Genomic DNA, 23,896 nt, shown 5'->3' with positions numbered 1-23,896 from the left:
TACTCAGTTTATTTCGTGAGATGGATGCATGGGGCTTGAGACATTGCCTCCTTGAAGTCAGTGGGAAAGAGCTTTCTGAGCTCAGCGATGCTCTTACTGCAGAGCACGAGGCCAGTGTTGCCAGTGCTCTCTTCTCTGTTGGGACAGAGCCTGGCAAACTGTCAGAGTGAAACAATTCATGTCCTCATTAAAACCAAATTCAGGAAAATATCTTTGTAATATAAGCCATATGTTTAGATGGTGTGTTTTGATTTATACCTTCGGCTTCTTTGGAGCATCTACTGCCTGGGCTCTGGCATTAACCAGACCGCCATGCAGAGGCAGGGAGGTGACAGCTTCTCAGTATGGATAGTGCTCTCAATTTTAACAAGAGTCTGATGATATTTGATGTTTTCCTCAAAGCTCCATTACTGCCTATAGGCACGAGATTATGAGCTAATCTCAAGCTTTATTGAAAAGTTTTGAACCTGGATGTGCAGGAAAATAGGCTTGACACACACACACAAAAAAAACAATCAAAAAAGGAGGGGAAAAAAAAGAACTGAAGTGCTTGTTTATTTAATACTCATAATTGTGGGTTTTGTTTAATACCTTTTTTTAGCTAGTCTTGTGCTCGTGAATTTTATAGATTACTTTTTCACTTATGGGACCGATTGACATCTTGTCCTATCGTCTTCCCTGTACATGTTAATAAAGCCAGCAGCATTGGAATCACACCCTTAGAAATGCAGCGACACCTTTGTTTTTCCTCAAAAAAAACCCCGACTATTCCCATAGCTGTCTGTGCCCATGCGATTTTTCACAGAGCCAGAGGCCGTTCCCACAACAAAAGCGATTGGTCATCAACTAAGTGGGATGGTTACTTATCACGAAACTGCCTGTGGAAACAACGCTGTTTCTCTAAATGCAGCAGAGCCTCCACGTCAGCCCCTCCAAAGGAGGGAGGTGTTGACAGTCCCCCCGCTCGGCGCTGTGTAGCAGGTGGCTGCCTTACCTGCCTCTGTTTCATTAGTGCATAATTGAGCAGCCACTGAATTAGTCCTTTCTTGCTCAGAGCTCAGCCCAGCTCAGCATAAAATCCCCCTGGGATGCTCCAGTTCCACCTTTCCCTGCCATGGATGGAGGTTTCCTGTTGTCGTCTTGCTGGCCGCACTCTTTCATGGAAAACCAGTGCTGCACAGGGTCTGGTCCTGTCCCAGCACCTTCACTGGGCTCTGCAGTGCTGGGGCCTGATCCAGTTAGGTGTGGATCGCCTTCTGCTTTGCTGCCATCCTGAAGATCTGGTGCTTGCAGCACTTCCCTGCCTTCTCTGCTCTGGGGGGGGGGGGCGGGCAGGGGGCAGGGGAACTGCAGCTTTCATTTCCCACCTCCCCTCACCCCGACAAGCCCATGCTATTCTAGATCAGTGTGTGGTTTTTTTCTTCCTGTTAGAGCTGAGCTGCTGAGAGGAAAATAATTCCCAGTTCTTAGGCAATTCTCATATTTTACATTAGTTGCTCACTGGATTAAATACAGGGAGTCCCAGACCAGACACGTGGACCTCCCACCACTATCGCATGCCCTAACCATGGGGATGCAGTCCTATCACCTCAGGATGTGTTCTGGGGGAGATGCTGACCCAAATAGCCCTGGAGCTACCTCATTGTGGAAGGCTTCCTGTTTGCACAGTCACCTATGTGTATTTTTAAATTTCTTTTCGAGCTGGTTGTGCTGTCTTTTATGTGAGAGGTAACCCAAGCTGCGCTCCTGAGCTGAGGCACTGATGCTGAGATAAATGCACCTGAGCCATGTCCTTTACATATTAAATATGAACCCTGCTGTCAGAGTGCAGTTGCTTACTGCAGGAGCTGCTTTAGCACTGTCTCATCTTTATTGCATTCAGAATGAAAAAATAGGTTTTTCTGCTCCAGCTCAACCAACATATCAGCACAAAAAATTATCAAATGCTGTGCTAGTGCCATGACAGATAAACAACCAGGATCAAATAATTGCCATCATATTTTATGCAAAAATAACTGAATTAACAGGTTTAGCAGTTGACTCAAAGGCACACTGGTTTCATGTTGATATGTCAGTAGCACTTCTGGTAAACTGAAGATCATTTATTTCTAACCATCCTGCAGTACTGGATCTTTGCATGGCCTTTCTATTTGGTAACTCCTGTCTGGATCTTGGCTCTTCCATCCTGCTCAGTGCACATGCACGGCCATGTGGTTGTGCACGTAGGGACCCCTGCAATTCCATTTGTTGTTTTTTCTAAAAAAAAAAAAAAAAAAAGGAAAAAAGAAAAGGAAAAAAAGGACTGTATACAGTGCACACATCTGTATAGGTACTTGCAGGAGGTGTGAACTAATGACAGGGTAGGGCACTGCCATGTTAAATACCAGGCTTGTTTTTCCAGCTCTGTCACTGTCCTTAAATCTTATCTGCATCAGAAAGTTTCAGCAGTGAATGTTAAATCAGTTTTTACTTTAAATGAACAGACTTCATACAGACCCCCTGTGCTCACACCCTTATTTCAGTTTAAGGAGGGCCTGTTTCATGTTAGATTAAAGTAATCTTACAGATAAAAGGTGAAAGATAAAAGTAAAGCAATTGCAATCTTGGGAGCAGCACTTTTAAAAGCTTCTGATTTGGAAGTTTCTATAATTTAGCTGCGAGTTGGTACCTGGATATACACTGCTTCTCATCCAGTGTAATATAAGGTAAAATGAGGTTGTGTGAAATGTTGCTGGGAATGGTTTTAAGAGGATGTGTTTTACTTTGCACTGCCACAGACTTGCAGCACTGTCTGTCACCAAGGGACAAGGGAAGAAGGTAGAGAAGTTTTCTGGCACAGAGCTGTAAATGCTTATTTCACTGCACTCTTCTTGCCTTAGGTCAAACCAAAACTAATTTGGCCTGCATCAGAGTAAGAGTGCCTTAGATGACCTTTTGCATAGGTTTAACTGTGTCAGTAGCAAATCTCACCTGCAGGTAAATTGATGCAAACAAATTTTACTTGTGCAGGCATGGTCTGGGTGTAATTGAGTCACTTAACTTCTGCCTCACAACACTGGTGAAGCTTACTTAAGGCTGATAAAGTTCTTTGCAATTCTCAGAGGAAAAGTTTGGTCCATGTGTAAATGATGTCATTGAACATATTTAGTGTACTCAGTTATAAATGCTGTGGTGGAGGCACCCAGCCTGTGAATAACACTCTCTGAAACTCTTTCTATTTCAAGTTAATGTTTAATAGTAATGAGGCAAACACTGCATGAAAGCAGGCTTTGTGGCACTGTACCCAAACCCTCCCTTCGGTGGGTGTGCTCCCTCTCTCTGCCGAGGCGGTTTTCCTTACTGTGATTCAAATGATCCCACAGGATCCTGCATGGAGCTGTAGGCACTCTGTCACAGAGTTAGCAGCGCAATAAAACCCCAGTGGCCTTAGTTTTTAAAACTGAGCCACTAGTGATCTATGGACAAAACTGCCCCATTTGTCTATTTGTCTATGCTTTGCCTCAGCCCGTGCATCCCTGGCAGACAGACACTCCCTGCAGCACCCCTAACGTGTGAGCTGTTGCACGTTAAACAAGGCAGGACCTGTGGGGTCCCAAACCCTGGCGTGGAAACACTGTGGCAGCACACGTGAGGGGCCCAGCTGCAGTGGTGAGGCACAGTGAGTGGAGTGATCCCTCTTCCTAGTCCTTTAACTCGCCATGAAAATTTAGGTCTACGTGACCTGCCATGTCGTCCAACTCTGGATGTACTAGCTTGGGCCCCAGAAGGAGTGTAGGCACCCTGCTTTATCTACGTGCTTTATCTAGGCTAATTAGATCGGTGCTTTGTCCAGGATAATTGTCTCTACTAATGAGTTTGAGCGCAGTGTGGCTAGCACAGCGGTGGGGTTCCTGTGCAGCTCCCTTGGTGGGCGCTGCCTCGCAGCGTGTGGCCATGCCAGGACCTCTCTGGCACTCGCAGTCCTTGCCAGGACAGACTGAAGGGGCCAAGAGCTGGTTGAGGTCCTCAGGGCAGAGGCAGATGTTTGAAGTGCTGACAGAGTCTCAGCAGCAGCAGTGTGATTGCCCAACAGTGGCATGAGAGCTAAAATTACAGCCAGGCTGTGAACAGAGGGAAGTGGTGGTGTAAGGAGACACAGATAACTTCCCCCCTGCAGCCAGAGCAGGGCTGGAGCCCACTTGATTTCACACCCACATCGCAAGGCTGGTCCGCCTGCGGGGCGCTTGGGGGGATCGAGCAGCAGCATAGCCTGGAGCAAGGAACACCCCCCAAACTGTGTGGAGGTGAAGAGGAGAGGTTATGGTAGGGACAGCAAAATGCACCATCCAGCCAAGTCCCGGCATGGGTTTGCAGATTGGCCCCAGGAGCTGGCAGCAGCCCAGCCAGGACTCCCTCCCCAGTGCCCTGTCACGGGGTACAGTGGCCCAGGCTGTACCTGAACAGGGACACTGGGATTAGCATTGATCAGAAATGCTTTTGACAACTGTTTGTTTTTTTTTTCTCTGACAGAAAATCCAAAATTATTTGAAAGATATTTCTGTGGGAAATAAAAGCTTTGCAAGAACTTGTAATCTGGAATGATTCCTTCTTTTCTGGTCAGGATAAGCAAGTGTTTATGTCACATTCCCAGGATATAAATGACAACGGGTCAGACCTGGTGCCTGAACCTGAGTGTCCCACAATGCAAGTACGTGCTGAAACCATCAAGCAATGAGGGAGAGCTGTCTGTCTGTCTCTCACTTATTTTCCTCCATAGTCTGCTGTGGGTTTTTTTTCAAACAAAATCATGTTCTGTTCATATGCAGAACAAAAATTTTCAATCATCTCATTAATTTAAAGTCCAGATACATTTCTTATTCAGCTCTGACTCTAGACCCTTTCCTTAGCCCACCACCTTCATTACACAGGTCCATTACTACCATGGAGGCTCTAAGTGTTGCAGAAACCTCACCTGAGGGCTGCTTCCAGTCTGTACAATGAATAAAAGATCTGTAAGTGGGTTAGATTGGACTTCCTGCATTGAAGAAGCACAAAATCCTGGTGGCTCAGGGAAATAGGCCTAGTTATGCCACTTTCTTGAGTGCATGCAGTCAGTGGTGCTTGCAGAGGAAAGAGAAACGCTGCTTGGGCCTGCCCAGCAGGAGAGAAATGAGGACGTTGTTCGTGCTTTCTTGTGCCTTCCTGTCACAGCTATGCCAGAGTGGAAGCAGGAGCGTGGGTTTTCCCTCGGTGACAGCTTTGCTTTGATATTATGGCTGGCCGTGGGTCCAGCTGCGGACATCCCTGAGCAGCAGTAGCAGGGCGCAGTGGTCCAGGAGCAGCCACTGGCATATGGAAACCATCACACCCACTGTGAAGCTGTGCCCTGTGCCAGGAGTTCCCCATCACTGTCTTTAGGAACAGCTGTGGAAGGGCAGAGTGGGTGCTGGGGCGGCTGAACGGGAGGAGAAAAAGCAAACACAGAAAAAATCCATGTGCTCCCAAAATCTGCCTTGAGCTGCATTACAAGATGCTAACATAAAACCGCAGTTAATTATTACAAAGCAACGAAACAAGGAAACACAGACATTCACAGCGTATCTCCTGCATTAATTAGTTGCTAAAAATGTAGGACACAACAGCTGTGAATCTGCAAACGGGTCAATAGCAAAACTGACTTTCCTGGTGGTTGTGCTGAGAAGGACTCTTCTCTGAGGCTGTTCCCAAAGGCTGTTGGGGTTGGAGCCAGCTCACAGGGCAACTCGAGAAGCATGTTTAAATGAGGATCTATCACCAAGAGCACTTACTCTTTATGTCTGCTCAGGTCTGAGAAAGATCTAAAAATATGGAGAGGAGTTAAACATAGAAATCCACTTGAATTTAAAAAACCCTCAGTCAAACAGGTGTCTGCTGTATATGTGCTGCAGAGTATACACATATGGAACCAAGCATAAAAATAATCCCTGCCTTCAGTATCTGTATGAACTTTGGCCAAGCATGCTAAAAGCAAGCTCAGGGATGAGAGAAACAGGAAGCGCCACCATTACAGAGACTGAAGTTGTTTGCAGGCTTCACATCAAATGGTGGTGTGACTGGGTCTCCTGAGAAATCTGGATTGGGAGGGAGGGGAAATCTAGCAGAATTTGGTTTTGGCAATGAACAGACCTGAAAGTTTGGGTTGGACTTTTAAGTGTATCAGCCACCCCCAGGAAAATTTTGATTGCCAAAACAGAATGCAGCTAACCTTTTTCTTTGGAGTTTGCAAATTAAGGCTTCATATTACTATAGAAAAATTATTGGTTTGAATAAGATCACAAGCAGGATGCCAGAAGGAATTATTTCTTATGGTCATGAATAACTCAAGCAAAACAACAACCATGCCAAACAGAACTGGTGTATTTCCCCACTGGTGGCAAGAAGGGCTGTAACCCCACTGGCAGCAAAATCTGTGACTGCCCTGAACACCCTGTTATTTCAGGACAACTCCACATACAACTTTCTTCAAACTCTTTTCCAACCACTTCCAATCTATACAAGCAGGAACACAAAACAGGTATCCCTGTTCCCACAAGCTGCAGCTGACGTCTGCAGCTGGTCTAGGCTCTTTCTCAGGTACCATTATCAGGTAACCCTTTTACTCCACTGCTTTTTGTTTTACACAGGAGAGAGGACAAGCTACCTATTACAGCTTCATCCTCCTCTTCAGTTCATGCTTGCCTCTTTTTTTGTCTCCCAGCTTTGTTAGGGTACTTGACTTCTAAAGCACTTTGAGAAGAAAATTGTGTTAAACAAAACTAATGTGCAGAAGAGGACATTAAAAATATTTTAGGATTGGGTATGAATTGAAGAGAGTTCACTTTAATGTCTTATTACTGGTCAGTAGCAAAATAAAAGAAAAATTAGTTTCAAAAAGATTGAAGTAAATGAGTGATGTTGTGCTTCAGCGTGTTGATTTACATAAGAAATCTAAACCTGTAAAAGAGAGGAATTAGGCATTACTCAGAAAACATTGTTACATGTCTCAAGATATCAGAGAGAGAATTAAGGCGTTTTGGAGGTCGTGCAGTCATGTGCCCTGTGCATATGAAAAGTTGTCTGGCTTTTTAAATTAGTGTGCAAATAAAAATATCTGCAAATTTGTCACCACTTACACGAAGAGTTTTTGAACGTCAATTATTTACTGTGTCAGGCCTGAAGTAGCTTCTTTCCTTCTGAGCATTTTTTCTCTTGTTCTTGTCTGCCAAAAGAGGAGGGCATTTATATAGAAACTATGAAGAAATTAGAAATTTCAAAACATAATTAAGATCTTTATGTGCTTCATTTTAAGGACATTTCACACTATGACCAAATAATAAGAACAAAATGCTGCCAACTGAAACAATCATCTGGGGTTTAATGTGAAAAAAAACCAAAACCAAAAACAAAACCCACAAAAAAAACAACACCAAAAACAAAAACAAAAACAAAAAAAACAAACAAACAAACAAAAAACCAAAAAACAAACAAAAAAACCCAACTGGGACTGTTAATGCATGGAGCTCATTTCTGAATAAGGGAGTGAAATTATTTCAGTGAAGTGGGGGGTAACATTTCAAGTAGCATTGTCTGAATTGACTTGTGGTCTGCCCTGGAAGTATATCAGGTGTTTAGTGTACCACAGACAAATTTTTTAAAGCCAGTGTTCATGTTGCAACCATGTATTGTAACCAAAAACTGTGTATTTAGTTTCAAATGTGGTCTTAATCCCGCAAGCCTACACATACGTACCAGAAAGTATAAGTAAACTCATTGAATTTACTAGGACTACTTTGTGCTGAAAATTGAGGTGGACTTGTTTGCAGATTCACATGCTCTTTCCTTTACCTGTCTGCTATGCAAGGTCAGCTTGAGAAAGCTCCAGGTGATAAAAAGCAACAACCCCAACTTCCAGATGTGTTTTGTAGTGTTGCCTTAAAAGGATTTCTTTAGTCACTTTCCAAATTGATTTGGTGGGGTTTGTTTGGTTTTAAAACTACATAGCTGGTTCATAACAGTGCCCACAGGAAAAAAGGAGTTCGTTTTTTTGTGTGGTGTTGATAGTCTGGTCTTTGATTCCTTCTGCATGTCTAGCATTAGTCAAACTGGCCACACCGCCTCATTTTTCTGAGCATTTTGCTCCCAGAGAAGATTCATGCCGAAGTACCCAATTAAGATGGCATCATTAGAGCCTCCTATACACTCTGACATGATTTATTGCCAGGGAGGAATTGTTTCTGCTGCCTCATCTTCTGGCCTTCCTTGTTCACTTTGGTGCCTTGTTTCAGTTCTCTTTCCAAGCAGAGTACTGGCTTCTGTATGATGCTCTGAGCCTTTATACATGGGAAGTTTTCTCTTGATGAAATCATATGCAGTGATGAGCATGGCTAAGGCTTGTCATGGTGGAATTTGTTACCCAGTGAGGGAGGTGTAACTGACTTAAGCCTTAAAAGTCTTCCACCCAGAAGTCTGCTCATTGAAGTATCTCACAGGTACGTGTATGTGCACAGGACAGTGTGGGTGTTACCTGCACACACCAGAGCCAGGGTCCAAACCGATGACACTGCTAACTGTGGGAACTCTGGTCCGGTTCCACAGGTTGGGGGTGGGACCGGGGTGAGACCTTACCTGTCTTCCTACTGTGTTCAGGACACGTTTAAATTCACTGTGTAACTGCTGCTCAGGGGTAGCTCTGGCCTTCTTTCACTTCGGTGGTGAAGATGCACAGTACAAGCATTCACGCAGTAACCTGGCATCTTCGTTACACCTTAAACTCCTTACACATGAGCCTCCTGCTCTGTGCTTCCCAAATACCTGCTACGTTTTTTCCTGAGGCTTACAAAAAAACAACCCTCTTCTCCCCGTTCCTTGTTTCATATGATCGTTACAAAATGTGGCATTTCTGTCTAAATAGTTTGCCAAAGGTCTGTGACAAACAATATTAAGTTGTGAGTCGTGAGACGTTAAAGAAGTGAACTGTCTTTGCTTCATATCCAATCCTAAGATATTTTTTAATGTCACAGCTTTTGACTCAGTGGTTGTCACTGGCTCCATTTTTGGGATACCCGAAACTGGAATACATGGGGACAATTTTCAAAAAGTACTCTGTTCCCTTTCTGCAAATGTTAGTCCTTAACTACATTTCAAAAATATGCACAATTTCATCAGAATCAGTCAATGCTCTGGAATTTTTGACTGTGGTGCATTTCTGCCATCTTTCCTGTTTTCACACAGTCATACTTTCTAAATTTGTTTTCAGATGACATTCTGCCTGGCAGAAACATGTAAAGAAAATATCCTTAATGATTTGTGAGTGACACATTTGGGTTTGGAAGTGTTTAACTCTGATTTGCTCTTGTTGATAGCTTTTTAAAGGAGGAAATTTTACATTTGAAAATTAAAAAAGTAAGGGAGACATAATAATTTCCTGCATATAACTGATGTATTTCTCAGTGCTGTTTATCAGGAAAATTGCTGTTGCGTTTGATAGAACTCTATCTGTTTAGTCCCAGTTGAAACCCACCTCATCAAATCAATGGAACAATCCTCCTTCCACCGAATGCAAGGCCACTGTAGCTTATGTTAGCAATAATTATTTTTATTTTCAGAATAATTATTTCTCTCTGAAAATAGTGTATGGTGTCAGTGTGCTTGATTAAATGTCCAAGAACAGAGATTAAATGATCAGAGTCAAGAAAGGAGGTGTGATTTAAATGGTGACATGCATAGTTGGGTTTTGTTGGTGAGTGCCAATGAAAGCTCAGCTTGGTGTGGATTCTACAGAAGCAGAAAACCGACAGCATTGTAAAATAAAAGCCACCTTTGTAAAGGCTTGTTAATTTTGCATCTCCTTGCGTCTTCCATCAGGTAGCTTCTCGATGCCAGCTCAGTGTCAGAGCAGCGCTAGCTAGCATGTACGCTCACAAACTCAGCACTGTGACTGAATTACTGTGCAAGCACAGAATAATGCAAGGAGGTTAGACCTGAACCCTGTAGAAGCTAGAAATGAATCCCAGTGCGATGGACTGTCCTTCAGCAGGACGTCTTTTGCAACACTGTTGGTCTTCACCCTTGCCAGGGAGTTAATATGTAGTCTACAGCTACCATGATTCCAAGCTTCTGGACAAATTTGCTCACACGTTTACCCATTGAATTCTCTTAGTGGGACTAAAAATTTACAGGAGGTAATGATTTGTCTAATAGGAAAAAATGAATTTAAAAAAAATAAAGCAAAGAGAGGACAATAATGCTTGAGATTTTTCTCTCGTAGTAAGATGAGAAGCAATTAATCTGAGTGGCATTGCTTTTTGAAAAAGTCAGCCACATTTGCTTTCCTAATAGCATTCTTTCTTGTTTTCTATAGGTCCAGCTGCCCAGCGCCAGGTTCAGAATGGGCCATCCCCAGATGAGATGGAAGCACAGAGAAGGTAAGTGGAGTTAATCAGTTACAGTAAAGTTCTACTTTGTAACTTCGATGAATGCGCAGTCCTTGCTTACCAATAAGCACTGTTCTTTTCACTTGTACCTGATTTAAGCTGATTCTGAGTTTTCAGTAATTATTGCTAATTATTCTGTAATGACTTTTTAACGGGTGAAGTGAACTGAAGCCCTAGGTAATTTTTTTGCTCATAGGCAAGCGTGAGGCATGCTAATGTTCAGAGTTAAAGACAAAACATGTTTAAAAGTAATTTGTTGAGTGTGTGTTTCTCAAGCACATTAAGAAAGCCTAACATTGTTCTTGCTGGCAGTTGACAGTCTTATTGCCCAGGGAGCATCTGATGGACCATATACACCCTCAGTAATAGCTTAGGTCCATTTGGCATAGGGCTGCTTCCTATGTCATATGCCATTCCTTTTATGAATGTTTTGCTCTAAATCAGGATGATAAATGAAAGTGTAAAGTTGTAGCCTTCACTTTTACACATATGTCTAGACTTAATGCCATTATTACATGCGGCCTTTTCTCTAGCCACTAGGAGTGGTCTCCTTGATATCAAAGGGGAAGTGGGCAGGAGTGTCCATCCTCATATGCCTATCTCCATAATCAAGTCATAAGGCCCATCTTACTTCAGCTTTGCTGATTCAGCCAAGATTCCTGTAGCAGCAGTATCTTCAGCTTCCTTCACTAAGTCTATGATATACCTGTCCCATTCTGGATAAAGTCTTCTAGTCTGACTGGTAGTCCATGCTGTCAGAGCTGTGATCGTTCTGCCTGGCATCGGTACTGTCCACACCAGCAGCACTGCTGAGCCACTTTGTGATTCCCTGTTGAAGTATAGGCTTGTGCACACAGAAAAAGCACCTTTGTCCCCTGTATTCCTGCTCACTGCAAGAGTGTTTCTGCTACTGTATGAGAGACACCAGAGAATATTCTGCCATAACACATGTAAACTGGTGAGCCTCACTTCATCAGGAGTGTGCTGGAGTACAGAAATTGGCAGGACCTGTCGCTGCTTCAAGTTTGGTGCCTGGCATTGCTTAAATGAGGTGTCTGCCTTTGTTTCTGTAGCTAGAGGAAGGGCAGCAAGTGCAGTCTTCCAGAGGGCTTGACCCGATGTTTGGTTCAGATAATAAATAGCTTTGTAAGGATTTTAGTGGAACCAGACCTGCGGGGGCAGTTCATCACCAAAGATGTCAGATGTTGGTCTGATATGACAAGCGGTCAGTGGGCTCTGCCTTCGTTTGTAGGTGCAACCTGTAAGCAGGCACAGTGGCCCCTTGTAAGGTCCAGGGACTGCCCTGGCTCTATGGGTTGTGTAGTTTAGTATCACACGCTCCTGGAGCGGCAGAGGTGAAGTGTTGCAATATGGCATTTGCATTGATGCTCCAAGACTGCCATTCTGACTGGTCCCTACACAATACCACATACAGGTCATTTAAGACAAGGCCCTTATGCAGGCTGTGGTAGGTAGTTAGGATTCTCTCCCTCTCCAAAAACTGTAAGGAAATTCTAGGGAAACTGGTTTCCTGTGCCTTTATGAATAATTCTGAATGGCCTGAGATTTAGTAGGGATTTACATATAACCATTAAATGGGCCAGCAGGTAATGATATTTCTCTTGAGATTTGAAGGATTTACTTTGGGATAGCAAAGCTATCATAAAGGCCAGAGGAGAGCTCTTGCTCACCCAGAGGCAGGGGGATGATGCCTGTCCCCACTGCCAGGCTGAAGGCCTGATCCACTTCTTCATTTAACCAGTGGAAATCACTGATTCTTCAGACCATATGTAACTCAAACCTCAAATTTGGGTTTCTGGTCTGTACATTTACAGTGTGAACAGCTTAACTGTGTTTAAAAAAAAAAATTTTATTGATTATAATTTACAAACAGTAAAAGCCTTTTGGGTAGGTATTATTCAACTGCTAAGGGGCACGTGGTTCTGGGAAAGCTTCTTCTCCTCCACTGGAATAAGCTATGGCAGTAGATGCACTTAGATATTACTACATCTGCACTAGAGTATTTTCAGCTTTAATTATGCTGTTGCTTTCTTCAAGTGTAGAGCAGACAAATTTTAGGCCTAGCTTTTTTTGAACATCTTGTAAGCAGCAGGGAAATGAAGTTATGGTAACTACTCTGCAAATGTGTCTGTTTAAAAGGTTTTTGAGTGACCTTTATGCAAATGTTAAAATAATATCTTTTTAAGTCAGAGTGCATAATTTGTCCCCTCTTGTACTCTACTCCTTGCTCTTTAAGCAGCCTTGGACCAATCTCAGGCTTTATTTAGTTCCACAGGAATATATTTGACTTCCTAAGAGTGTAAGAACTTCTCCTTTTAGCACATGTGGGAGGGTGCATTTGGCATGTATAAACTGCTCCTGACCAAGGGCAGAAAGGGCTGGCATGAAGCCCAACGACTTCAAATGGTGGTGGATGACCCTTGTTCTGGGGCACACCCTGGCACCTGTATCTGCTCTGCAGCAGCTTTAATGACTTGGAGACATCTTACCCGTATTTCTTTCCTGGTCTCTTAGGCCGAAGTTTTCCAAGTCTGTCTTCCAGATAAACCAAAAATTTTCCCCAGGTTTAACGAGGAAAATACATGTGTCAAGTTGTTCTTCATCATGCAGTTTTGCTAATAAATGCCACTATTGTAGAGGACATTATGCTTAGGAAATTCTTAGTGCATGTGTTTTCAACTCAAATTTTAGCAGTGCAATTGATGCTGTTGTGTATGGGTTCAGCCCATAATTGTCAAAGAAGAGTTAGAGATGTATTGAAGAAAAGATTTCTATTTATTTGGTTTAAATTGTCATAGCTTAAATGAAACCAGTTGAATCAGTTATCTAACACTGTTCCTCAAAACTATTTCCCCTTTGCACATACAATAATTTTCTCAGATGCCTGTAATAGTTTTCCAGAAAATGCCTGTATTCGATGGACTACATGTCCTGAACATAAAACCAGTTTAGAATTGAACCCTCCACAGCAAAATCATGGATTTTCCTTTCCCGTCATCTGTTGAATTAGAATTGAAATATGGGAAATTTGTTTTGCAAATTAAGACATTCTTTTTTTTCTACATAATGTAACTTTATTTTTCTGGATTTTTTTCTTAAACATACTTCAATTGGTATGTAAATAAGATAGGATTATTTAAAACTGTAGACTCAGGAAACGACAAATAAAAATGTAACAGGGAGATCTCTCTAAAATATTATGTAAGGAGTCAAAACAGAAGTGTTGCTTAGAGTTAAGTTTGCCTTCCTGTACAGACCACGAAGTAAAGCTGTTTCAGAAGAAAAATCTCTATACAATTAAGACTGGACCAAATATATGTAGAACAAATCCAAGGCAAACTTGGCCTAGGAGCCATGGAAGAAATGTATAATAAACCTTATTACCAAGTGCTTCAGTAAGGTAATTTCAGAGTTGTGTTTTAGTGTTGTTGTAATCTTTAGTCCATAATCGTGCCCATGGCAAAAAGCCTGGCAAATTCTGTAGTTTTTAGCTGTCAATCTTTTAACAAGAGAAATGCCAGGGTGGGTTTGTGGCAGGGGTCAGAACAGTGACAGCTCTTTCTGGTGAAGTGTTACAGCATACAAGAGAAGACCTCTGGTGATAGACCCTGGGAACTGCACATCTCTGGAAAGCAGACCCTGGGAAAAGGCTTGGCAGTGCATTTCCCTATGGGACACCAGGCCTGGATAGCACGGGAGCTAGCAGCTCCAGGGGGTAAAGGTGACGAAAAAGCAGCAGTGCAATATTGTGATCTGCATTTGTGGAGAAAACGCGGTGGTGGTGTTCTCCGTGGGCACCCTGGCCAGCACAGGGGCGGCTGTGCTGGGGCGTGAGGTGGCCAGCTGTCAGCTGGGCTGTCCAGTGCCAACAAAGGGCTTGGTTGTGCAGCTGGACAAAACAGGTTTCGTACAGTCAGCACCTAAACATGGATCAAGCTTCATTATGTTTTCATTTTAACTACAAGTCCTTTGGACTCCCAATCCATAAAAGACTCAGGACTACGTCATTTTATGCGAGACATCCCTTACTCTTTCCTTGCAATGCTCCTGTGCTTCAGGTTAACAACACGCGTGGTTGCGGTGCTCTCCTGGGCCTTGAGCACTCACTGTTCCTTGTGCAGAGCCCGTTGAGGAGTTATCTTAAATGGATCAACCAGCCCCTGCAGTGTTCTAGTAGGTACAGGGTAATGGCACCCCCCTGGCCAGAGCAAGTGAAATCAAACCCACCTCCATCTCATGGGATCAGCATTTCTGTGAGGGACTGGCTCACACCACCTGAGACATACAGCATGAGTGCTTCTCAGTGTATAAAGCTTTTAGTCAAAATTATAAAGAATACATAATGACCAAGGGTTTTTTCATTGTTATTTTAGACAAGTGATGGAGCAACAGCAACAGCGCCAGGAATCTCTGGAAAGAAGAACCTCTACCACAGGCACGTATCAAACCAAGCAGATATAGTCTCTCCCTGCTTGTCTTTTCTAGCTGTAGCTGGGTTTTGCATGGTACTACACAAGAGCTAGGCTGCTGAAAGTGGTTGTAGTTATGATTAGATTTTAAAGCATTTTCAGCTAGGGATTTACATGCATTTGGGCATGGTTGTGTTGTTTCACAGAGACTCAGGTCTGGCACATGCAGGTGGAGCTAGGCAGGTTTTGCACTTGGCTGAGGGGGATTTTAGGCGTACCAAGGGGGCCTGGCCATGCTTCTTCCACACCCACGAGGAAAGCAGGTAGCACAGCCACAGCAAGAGTGACTCTATGTTTCTAGGGGACGTCAGCACAAAGGGGTTAATGTGCTGGATATGCCACTTCAGGTGCTCCCAGTCGCTCTGAAGCAGAATGCAAATTACAGCGCAGAGGAAAATATAGCTCTAGATGCTCATCAGTGGGGATTTTGTGGTCATGAAGTAAGGAGTCTTCTGTAAGCTTAATGGAAAAAAAATATATATATTTAATGAGCTTACAAAAATCTTCTATAGCATATTAAGTTGTGCTGAGCTGAAAGAGATGACAGGAATAGCTTATAACTACAAAGTATGGCTTTGCCTCTCTGAAAGAAGGCAGAGCAAGCAAACCAAGATGGCCATCTTGTGTTTGGGCTTTTGTTTTGGGCAAGTTTTTTCAGATAATCTGGCCACATAAATGAAATGTTTTTCCTCAGCTGTTACAACTTTTTAGTTTTTTACTTGAAACCAGCTCAGACATACACACATACCTTAGTCAGTGACAGAAGTTGTTGGGCACTGTTTCAGCAGAGGTTACTGTGTGCTATTCTGCATAGAGGGAACATAGCCGAAATCCTGCCTTGGCATCTGCAAGAAGCAGGACATGGCTCCTGGGGGCTTCTGGGTGTCCCCTCCCTGGCTACAAGGTGGCCACTGCTGTGTTCAGCATGTCCCTTGCAGCTGTCCCTGGTGCAAGGGTGATGCTCATCATCCTGACTCAGATTCACACAGGGCTTGGAGAAGCCTCACTGGCACCAGAGAGCACGGCCCTACCTGTGCTGACAGGGTCCTGCTCCGCATGGCCCTGGGGCAGCACGCAGCCCATCCCGTGCTGCCAGGGTCCTGCTCCGCACAGCCCTTCGGTTCTGCCAAGGGTTGGAAATCCCCAAGCTGGCGCCTGCACCATCTCCTCTACTTTGTTTGAGTTTCTGGTTGCGTTTACTTCGCAGTTCCTTTTTCTCCATTCTGCTTTGCCTTGGTTTTGTTCCTTGCTGCATACCCGTCTTATTCTTTTAATTTGTTTTTTCTGTTCTTTTAGTTTCCACCCTTCAGATAAGCGTGTGCTCTCCCCCCTCTCAGCTCCCGTCTCCTCCTCCCACCTTCAGTAACTGCAGTGCTGCTGCCTCTGGTGCTGTGCCCCCATCACCACCTCATGCCAGCGCTGTCTCTTTGGCACCTGCTGTCCCCGAGCCCACTAGTCAATCCTCTTTGATATCCCTGCAGAGAACCAGAGAGCCCCCGCAGCTCCTGCACAGGCACTCAGCCTCTGAGCTGTCAATGGCCCCAGGTTCCTCCCCTTCAGCCTGCCCAAACCGCAGGATCGTAACGCCAGGCATCAGGCGAACCTCGCTGTCTCCACCACCTCCTCATCCTTCCCACTTTCCCTTCACCTCTGACCAGCCTCTCAGGCGCTCTTCTCTTTCATGCTCTCCTCGGTCTTCTGCTTCCTTCACCACAAATGCACCACCTCTGCAGAGGGGTGATGTCCTGCAGCCACATGGTCCCACTATCCTGCCTGTGATTCCTGTCCCACCTGACAGGGTCAAGGGACCCACAGATAAAGCAGGCCAGGACACCTGGGCAAACATACCTCTGAATGGCCATCCTGAAGAACAAATTGCTTTAGTCTCCTGTGGGGCCCAAGTGAAAAGCGTGGACAGGTCCTTTCCCCACCTAGGAGCTGCATCCTCCTCCCCGCTGCCCAGCATCACCAGCACCCCCAGCTCCTCTGGCCAGGCTCCCTCCCCATCCTCCCATACATCATCTCGTCCTCCACAGCAGTGGTATCAGCCCATGTCACAGTGTCTTCCATTGCCTCCCCCTTACGCTGCTGTGTCTGAGGTGGCTATGCCCAGGAGGACCCCTCCTTACATGACTTCATCAGCCATTGCCCACTTGAGTAAGTACTGATTTTGAATGAGTTGCAACCTGTATAAAGCCTGAGCTTTCAGCTGTTTAAAAAGCCCTGTTGGCAATGCCCATGACTGCTAGAAAAAGGGCTGAGAGACCTAAGGCTACTCCTGCTGTACGTGATTTCTGAAACCAAGATGGAACAGTATCGAAATCACTCAGAACTGGTCCAGGGACATTCTGAGCTAAAGGCAAGGCAAAAAGCAAGAATTACGGGACCAGGGCCCTGTAGCTGGGTTGTTGCAATGCATATTCTTACTGTATTAGCCCAGAAGGAGATTTTTATCATTCAGCAGAGTCAAATTGTATTTGGCAGTCAGCTTTGTACAAAACCTATTTTCAGCTGGCCCAGAGGTGGCAGATGGGCTCTTCTGAAGCTGGAGGCCAGGCCTGCTGTAGACTGTTGTCTCTGTAGCAGTATTGATAGAGGTTGTGATTGTTATTCTTTTTCTTATGTGGTATTTCTGTTACCAGCAAAAGATACAACATGGATTTTGTTACAATTACCCAGAATCTCCTGTGCTTGTGTAATTTATTTCATTCTAGAAACTTTCTTCCTGGTATAAACTGCATTTATAGTTGAGGGCTTGTCACTATAACTATTCCAGCAAACCTTTTTCATTGAAGGCAGATCAAGAGCTTGGGTCTGCCACTTTGCATATGGTCTTGATTTCTAGTGCTCGTCTAAAGCCTGCAGAGTTAGAACAGTTACAAGTAATGACTATTTGCAATTCAGATCATACGTTTTGTGACTTGGATCCGTTCCTGTTTATAACCACATATAATGCTTAAATGATGTGCCTAGAAAAGGAAGAAAACGGAGACATTTTCTTTCACTTTCTGCTAAAAATATTACTGCAACCACTGGAGGCTCAGTCCTTCATCTGATATAAGTCCTTGAAATCCACCTAGTTCGATAAAGTTATTTTAAACTCACATCAGTCCATTATTTTGATTCTGTTCAATTTTTGCCTCAGGCTGGCCTCTAATTAGGTGGGTGTAGTTTTGCAATTACAATTAACTGTGCCCACAATGAATTACTAGCTATTATGTTCGTGAACCAAAGAGGGCTTGAAATGTTTAAAGTATTTCTAATAGCAGCTATGGTTCATTTCAAGAATGGAATTGTGAATGTGAAATAATGGCAGAAGTAACCACAGAAATAAGGCAGTATTGTAAGAAAACCTAGATAAGAAGAAAACCAGGCTGATAATAATAAATGCAGTTTCCAAATGTTCCTCAGTCAAAACTTGCCTGTCTTTCAAAATAACACTTAGTGAACAACTGAACCTGCAATTACATATCAGGAGCAGCCTGTTCTGAGAGACCATAATGTGGGGAAATAACCTTGGCGAGGTGTAATTGTTCAACTGACCCATTACAGACAGGCAAAACACTGCAGTGGAGTTACCCACCATCAGCCCCTCCAAACAGGTTGCTGCTTTGAGGAGCTTTGCTGAACCTCAGGGTGCTTGGAGCTGGACTCTCCCCTCCCCCGCAACTCCGTTATTTTGCAAGGCCACATGCTTTCTGTTCAACAGAAAGGAGAATGTGTTGCTGTGGCCCACGATTTTGGTGAAAAGCTGATGTTAACCAAAGTCCACGGAGTTGGCTGATGTAGTTTGTTATCTCCATGCAGAAGCTATGAGAGAAGCAGAAGAAGGTGCCACTTATGAATTGGGAAGCGTTTTCTGTGTTTTGATTTTGGCACAGAATAAAACACTAGCCCAGCCAGGGAGAAGAAGAATGCTAGTTTATCAGTGACAGAGTCTCACAGGAGGACACAACTGTAGCTGATTGACCGCTGATGTAACCACCATTTCCCGTTCTTCTGCGTGCTTGGTGCTTCCTTGCCTTGCTCACTCGCCATGCAGTCAGGTCATGGCCCTGGGAGCGGGAACGTAACCTTGCGTACGGGCTGGAGGAGGTCACGCTTCACATCTAATTCATGTTCTCTGCATTTCAGGCCCAGCGCTTCCACCTGGTCATCCCAGTGGTGCTGCTGTGATCCCTGCTTCGTCTGGGGGGCCCCCACCTCCGCCACCCCCCCCAGTCCCTCCACCACCCATGGGAGCTGCACCCCCACCACCACCCCCGCTGCCGGCAGGCGCCGGCCAAGGGGCTGGCACTGAAGATGGGTCAGTGTCAGGGCTTGCAGCGGCTCTGGCTGGTGCCAAACTAAGGAGAGTTCAACGGGTAAGGAGGTGACACTGGGACTCCCTGATGGGCTCTTCTCCGCTGCAGGAAAGCCTGGCACAGCTTAGTATAATGATCTGGAAATCCATCATGAACATGGTGAAACATGCTCCAGCTGACCATTAGGTGAACTTTTAAATGTGAGTTTGTAGTGCATATGAAACTGAGCAGGAAAAGTTTGGTAGGATTTCTGCTCTTCAGAAAATGTTAATTAGCAAATGGCTGCAAGTTCTCGTGTTGGCAGGATTTCATTACTTCTAGAAAATCCATCATTGTACTATCTGTTAGTGTTTTCAGTTATTATAAGTGGTTAAAACTGCACCATGCTTACAAAAACCAGTATAGACTGTTGAGGCCTCACGTCAATAGGTGTCCACTTAGGTAAGAGTTGCATAACCATGCATAAACATGAACAAACAGCTCTGTGGGTTTTTTTGATCATTTGCCGATATATTTGCCTTACGCAGACTGCTCCTGGTTTTAGTAAGGTCCATGTGGATCTTCTTCCACATTGTATCTCTGGTTTTGGGCTGTGATTGTGATTGCTGTTCCTAATAATTAGGAAAACTAATAATTAAGGGTGTGGTTGTAAATGAAACTTTTCATTAATTCCAATGTTGATTTCTGTCTTAAGCCAGAAGATGGTTCAGGAGGGTCCAGCCCCAGTGGGGTCTCTAAGAGTGATGCCAATCGAACAAGTAGCGGAGGAGGCGGAGGAGGACTAATGGAAGAAATGAATAAATTACTGGCAAAAAGGTTTGTACTTAGACTTCAAGTAAGCGCTAGCATGAACTCTGCAGCAAACTGCGGAACAAGGCGCTGTCATTTTTGGTTTGCAATGGGTCACTCTGGTGCTTCTTTGCACTTTGACAGGTCTTGTGTAGATGTTAGTCGCCAGCATCACCTGGCCTTTAATATGAAAGCGTGGGTGTTGCAGCAGTGGTATCTGGCAGAGTGTAGCTGCTGTAGCAAATCCTGCAGTGTGGTAGCCTTCAAAGGTGGTGATAAATATATCCCCTGGGGTTTTGCCATTTTACCAGATCTGTTTCAAAGATACTGTTCTCAGAAAGACTAAACTATGAAAGGAGCTTAGACAAATCGTTCTTTATGCAGTACATTCAGGATGCTGGGCCCAAAAATATAAACAGAAGTGCAATAAAAGGACAACAACTTGTTTTGGTTTTAGCTCTGAAGTTTTTTTAACTTACAAATAGTGAAAGAAAAGAATGAGTAAAATAATAAAGAGTAGGTACAATTGTATAGTGCACAGAGATGGAGTTTTTAAGTAATGTTGTCTAGGATAAAAACAGTTCCCAGTTCAGACAGTCTGATTCCAACTTTTCTCCATATCCGGGCCATTTCAGAAGGAATTGTGATCCTTTGGAAAGCATTAACTAAATACACACTATAAAAAGTTATCAGCGGTGTAATATACCAAATAGATTATTTTCTCTCTTTTCAGAATTAAATAGTTTAATAGCTTGTCTTGGTTTGAAAAAGACAGGTGTCTGTGGAGGAAGGCAGGAGCCTCCCTTGAAATGGAGAGTGCAACCCCCTTCCCTCCAAACTATTATAATTTTGAAATTAACGGGCCTTCAGGCAAAGATATGGGGAATAGGAATAACAGTTCTTTACTAATATATATATATATATAACACAAGGCAGGGAAAAAACAAACAACCCACTGGTTTACACTGACAGAGTCAGGAATACAACCTGACACCCTGTTAGGGTGGCAGTAGCAGTCCGATAAGATGCTGGCTGCAGTCCTCCTGAAGTGATGGGTGTAGTTCTGTGGAAGCAGCAATCAGGTAAAAGAGTCTGGTCTTCCTCCGAAGGTCCAGTGGTCGGCAGGTAGCTCTTGTCCTCTGGAACTCCAGTGGGGGGAAAAGCTCCTCTGGGAATCCAGTGGAAGAAAGGCTGCTAGGGTGTTCAAAATCTCCGTTTTTATTTGGCATGGACTGCTTGGCTCCTTCCCCCCCCTCCCCGGGCGGAGCATCTCACAATGGGATGGGGAGTCGTGAGGCAGTTCCTTGATGGGCCATTAACAGGAGATAGCCCAGGAGCGAGTTATCGATGGGTCAGGCGATAAGGCATTGTTGTGCCCAGTAACAGGAGATAGTCCAGGGGGGGGGAGGCAGGGAGCACCGCCCCACCTGGTCTCAACAGCTCCTGAAGATGGTAATAGAATATATTTTTTTTTCTTTTGGCACATTTTACACTGTAACCCAGGACATAATCCACCCCTTATTCTATTACCATCTACACCATACCCAACCCAATGCCCCCTTACAGATACATATATACATATATACACAATGAAACCTTACACAGAGTTCTCACTTAAAATTAGGTCTCCTTGTGGTACACAACGGGTTTCCCCATTTTTCTGCATTACCCACCAAGTGTAACCAGGTCCTTGAGCAAAAACAACCCCACGGAGGGGTGTGCCTTTGCCTGATGTGGGATTAATCCAAACAGTCTTTCCTAACATACCTCTCGTGTGTACCACAGGGACTTTATCTCCGTCCACTGTGTGCAAGGGTCCAGACTGGGCAGGACCAGCTCGATTGATGGACCCTCGGGTATTGACCATCCAGGTGGCCTTTGCTAAGTTCAGTTCCCAATTTTTGAAAGTCCCCCCTCCAAGTGCTTTTAGGGTAGTCTTAAGTAGCCCATTGCACCGTTCAACTTTCCCGGCAGCTGGTGCATGATAAGGGATATGATATATCCATTCGATTCCATGTTCTCTGGCCCAAGTGCTTATGAGGCTGTTCTTGAAATGTGTCCCGTTGTCTGACTCGATTCTCTCAGGGGTGCCATGTCTCCAAAGAACTTGCTTTTCCAGGCCCAAGATTGTGTTCCGGGCGGTAGCATGAGGCACAGGGTAGGTCTCCAGCCACCCAGTGGTTGCTTCCACCATGGTCAGCACGTAGCGCTTGCCTTGACGGGTTTGGGGAAGAGTGATGTAGTCAATTTGCCAGGCTTCCCCATACCTGTACTTCGACCATCGTCCACCGTACCACAGAGGCTTCACCCGCTTGGCCTGCTTGATTGCAGCGCAGGTCTCACAGTCTTGGATAACCTGGGAGATACTGTTCATGGTTAGATCCACCCCTCGGTCCCGTGCCCATTTATAAGTGGCCTCTCTGCCTTGATGGCCTGAGGCATCATGGGCCCATCGAGCTAAGAACAACTCTCCTTTATGTTGCCAATCTAAGTCTATCTGGGACACCTCTATTTTTGCAGCCTGATCTACCTGTTCATTGTTATGATGTTCTTCATTAGCCCGACTCCTGGGGACATGAGCATCTACATGACGGACCCTCACAGGTAGCTTCTTTACCCGAGTGGCAATATCTTTCCACTCATCAGCAGCCCAAATTGGTTTTCCCCTACGCTGCCAGTTGGCCTTTTTCCACCTTTCCAGCCAGCCCCACAGAGCATTGGCTACCATCCATGAATCAGTATAAAGGTAGAGCTTTGGCCACTTCTCTCTTTCAGCAATGTCCAGGGCCAGTTGAACGGCTTTGAGTTCAGCAAGTTGACTTGATCCACCTTCTCCTTCAGTAGCTTGTGCGACCTGTCGTGTGGGGCTCCATACGGCTGCTTTCCACTTCCGGTTCATCCCTACGATGCGACAGGAACCGTCAGTGAAAAGAGCATATCGTGTTTCCTCTGCTGGTAGTTGGTTGTACGGTGGAGCTTCTTCAGCCCGCATCACTTGTTCCTGCTCCTCTTCGTCAGTGAGGCCAAAGTCTTCACCTTCCGGCCAGTTCGTAATTATCTCCAAAATCCCAGGGCGATTTGGGTTTCCAATACGGGCGCGTTGTGTGATGAGGGCAATCCATTTGCTCCATGTGGCGTCAGTGGCGTGGTGGGTGGAGGGAACCTTTCCTTTAAACATCCACCCCAGCACCGGTAGTCGGGGTGCCAGGAGGAGTTGTGCTTCGGTGCCAATCACTTCCGAGGCAGCTTGGACTCCTTCATAGGCTGCTAGGATTTCCTTCTCTGTGGGAGTGTAGTTGGCCTCAGACCCTCTATAACTTCGACTCCAGAATCCCAGTGGTCGGCCACGAGTCTCTCCAGGCACCTTCTGCCAAAGGCTCCAGGACAAACCATTGTTCCCGGCCGCAGAGTAGAGCACGTTCCTCACCTCTGGTCCCGTCCTGACTGGGCCAAGGGCTAGCGCATGAGCGATCTCCCGCTTGATTTGGGCAAAAGCTTGTTGCTGTTCAGGGCCCCAGTGGAAATTGTTCTTCTTGCGGGTAACCAGGTACAGAGGGCTCACGATCTGGCTGTACTCAGGAATGTGCATTCTCCAAAAACCTATGGCGCCTAGGAAAGCCTGTGTTTCCTTCTTGCTGGTTGGTGGAGACATCGCAGTGATCTTATTGATGACCTCGGTGGGGATCTGACGCCGTCCGTCTTGCCACTTTACCCCCAGGAACTGGATCTCTCGGGCAGGTCCCTTGACTTTGCTCTTCTTGATGGCAAAACCAGCTTCCAGGAGAATCTGGATGATCTTCTCTCCTTTCCCAAATACTTCCTTTGCTGTGTTCCCCCACACAATGATGTCATCGATGTACTGCAGATGTTCCGGAGCTTCACC

At 44.9% G+C, this 23,896-nt stretch overlaps 1 protein-coding gene across 1 annotated transcript in view; it reads left to right on the top strand.

Moving 5' to 3' along the window:
• The window catches only part of EVL (Enah/Vasp-like), a 92,903-nt gene that overhangs the window by 54,943 nt on the left and 14,064 nt on the right, over window positions 1–23,896 (top strand). The window contains exons 4-7 of the mRNA XM_086462903.1: window positions 10,358–10,421; window positions 14,825–14,886; window positions 19,055–19,284; window positions 19,919–20,040. Coding sequence (XP_086319029.1) covers window positions 10,358–10,421; window positions 14,825–14,886; window positions 19,055–19,284; window positions 19,919–20,040 — 478 coding nt within the window. The remainder of the gene's footprint in view (window positions 1–10,357; window positions 10,422–14,824; window positions 14,887–19,054; window positions 19,285–19,918; window positions 20,041–23,896) is intronic.

This window comes from Leptosomus discolor, chromosome 3 (genome assembly GCF_034619465.1).
Source record: "Leptosomus discolor isolate bLepDis1 chromosome 3, bLepDis1.hap2, whole genome shotgun sequence".
Taxonomy (NCBI): Eukaryota; Metazoa; Chordata; class Aves; order Leptosomiformes; family Leptosomidae; genus Leptosomus; species Leptosomus discolor.
This window is presented reverse-complemented; position numbering and strand designations above follow the sequence as displayed.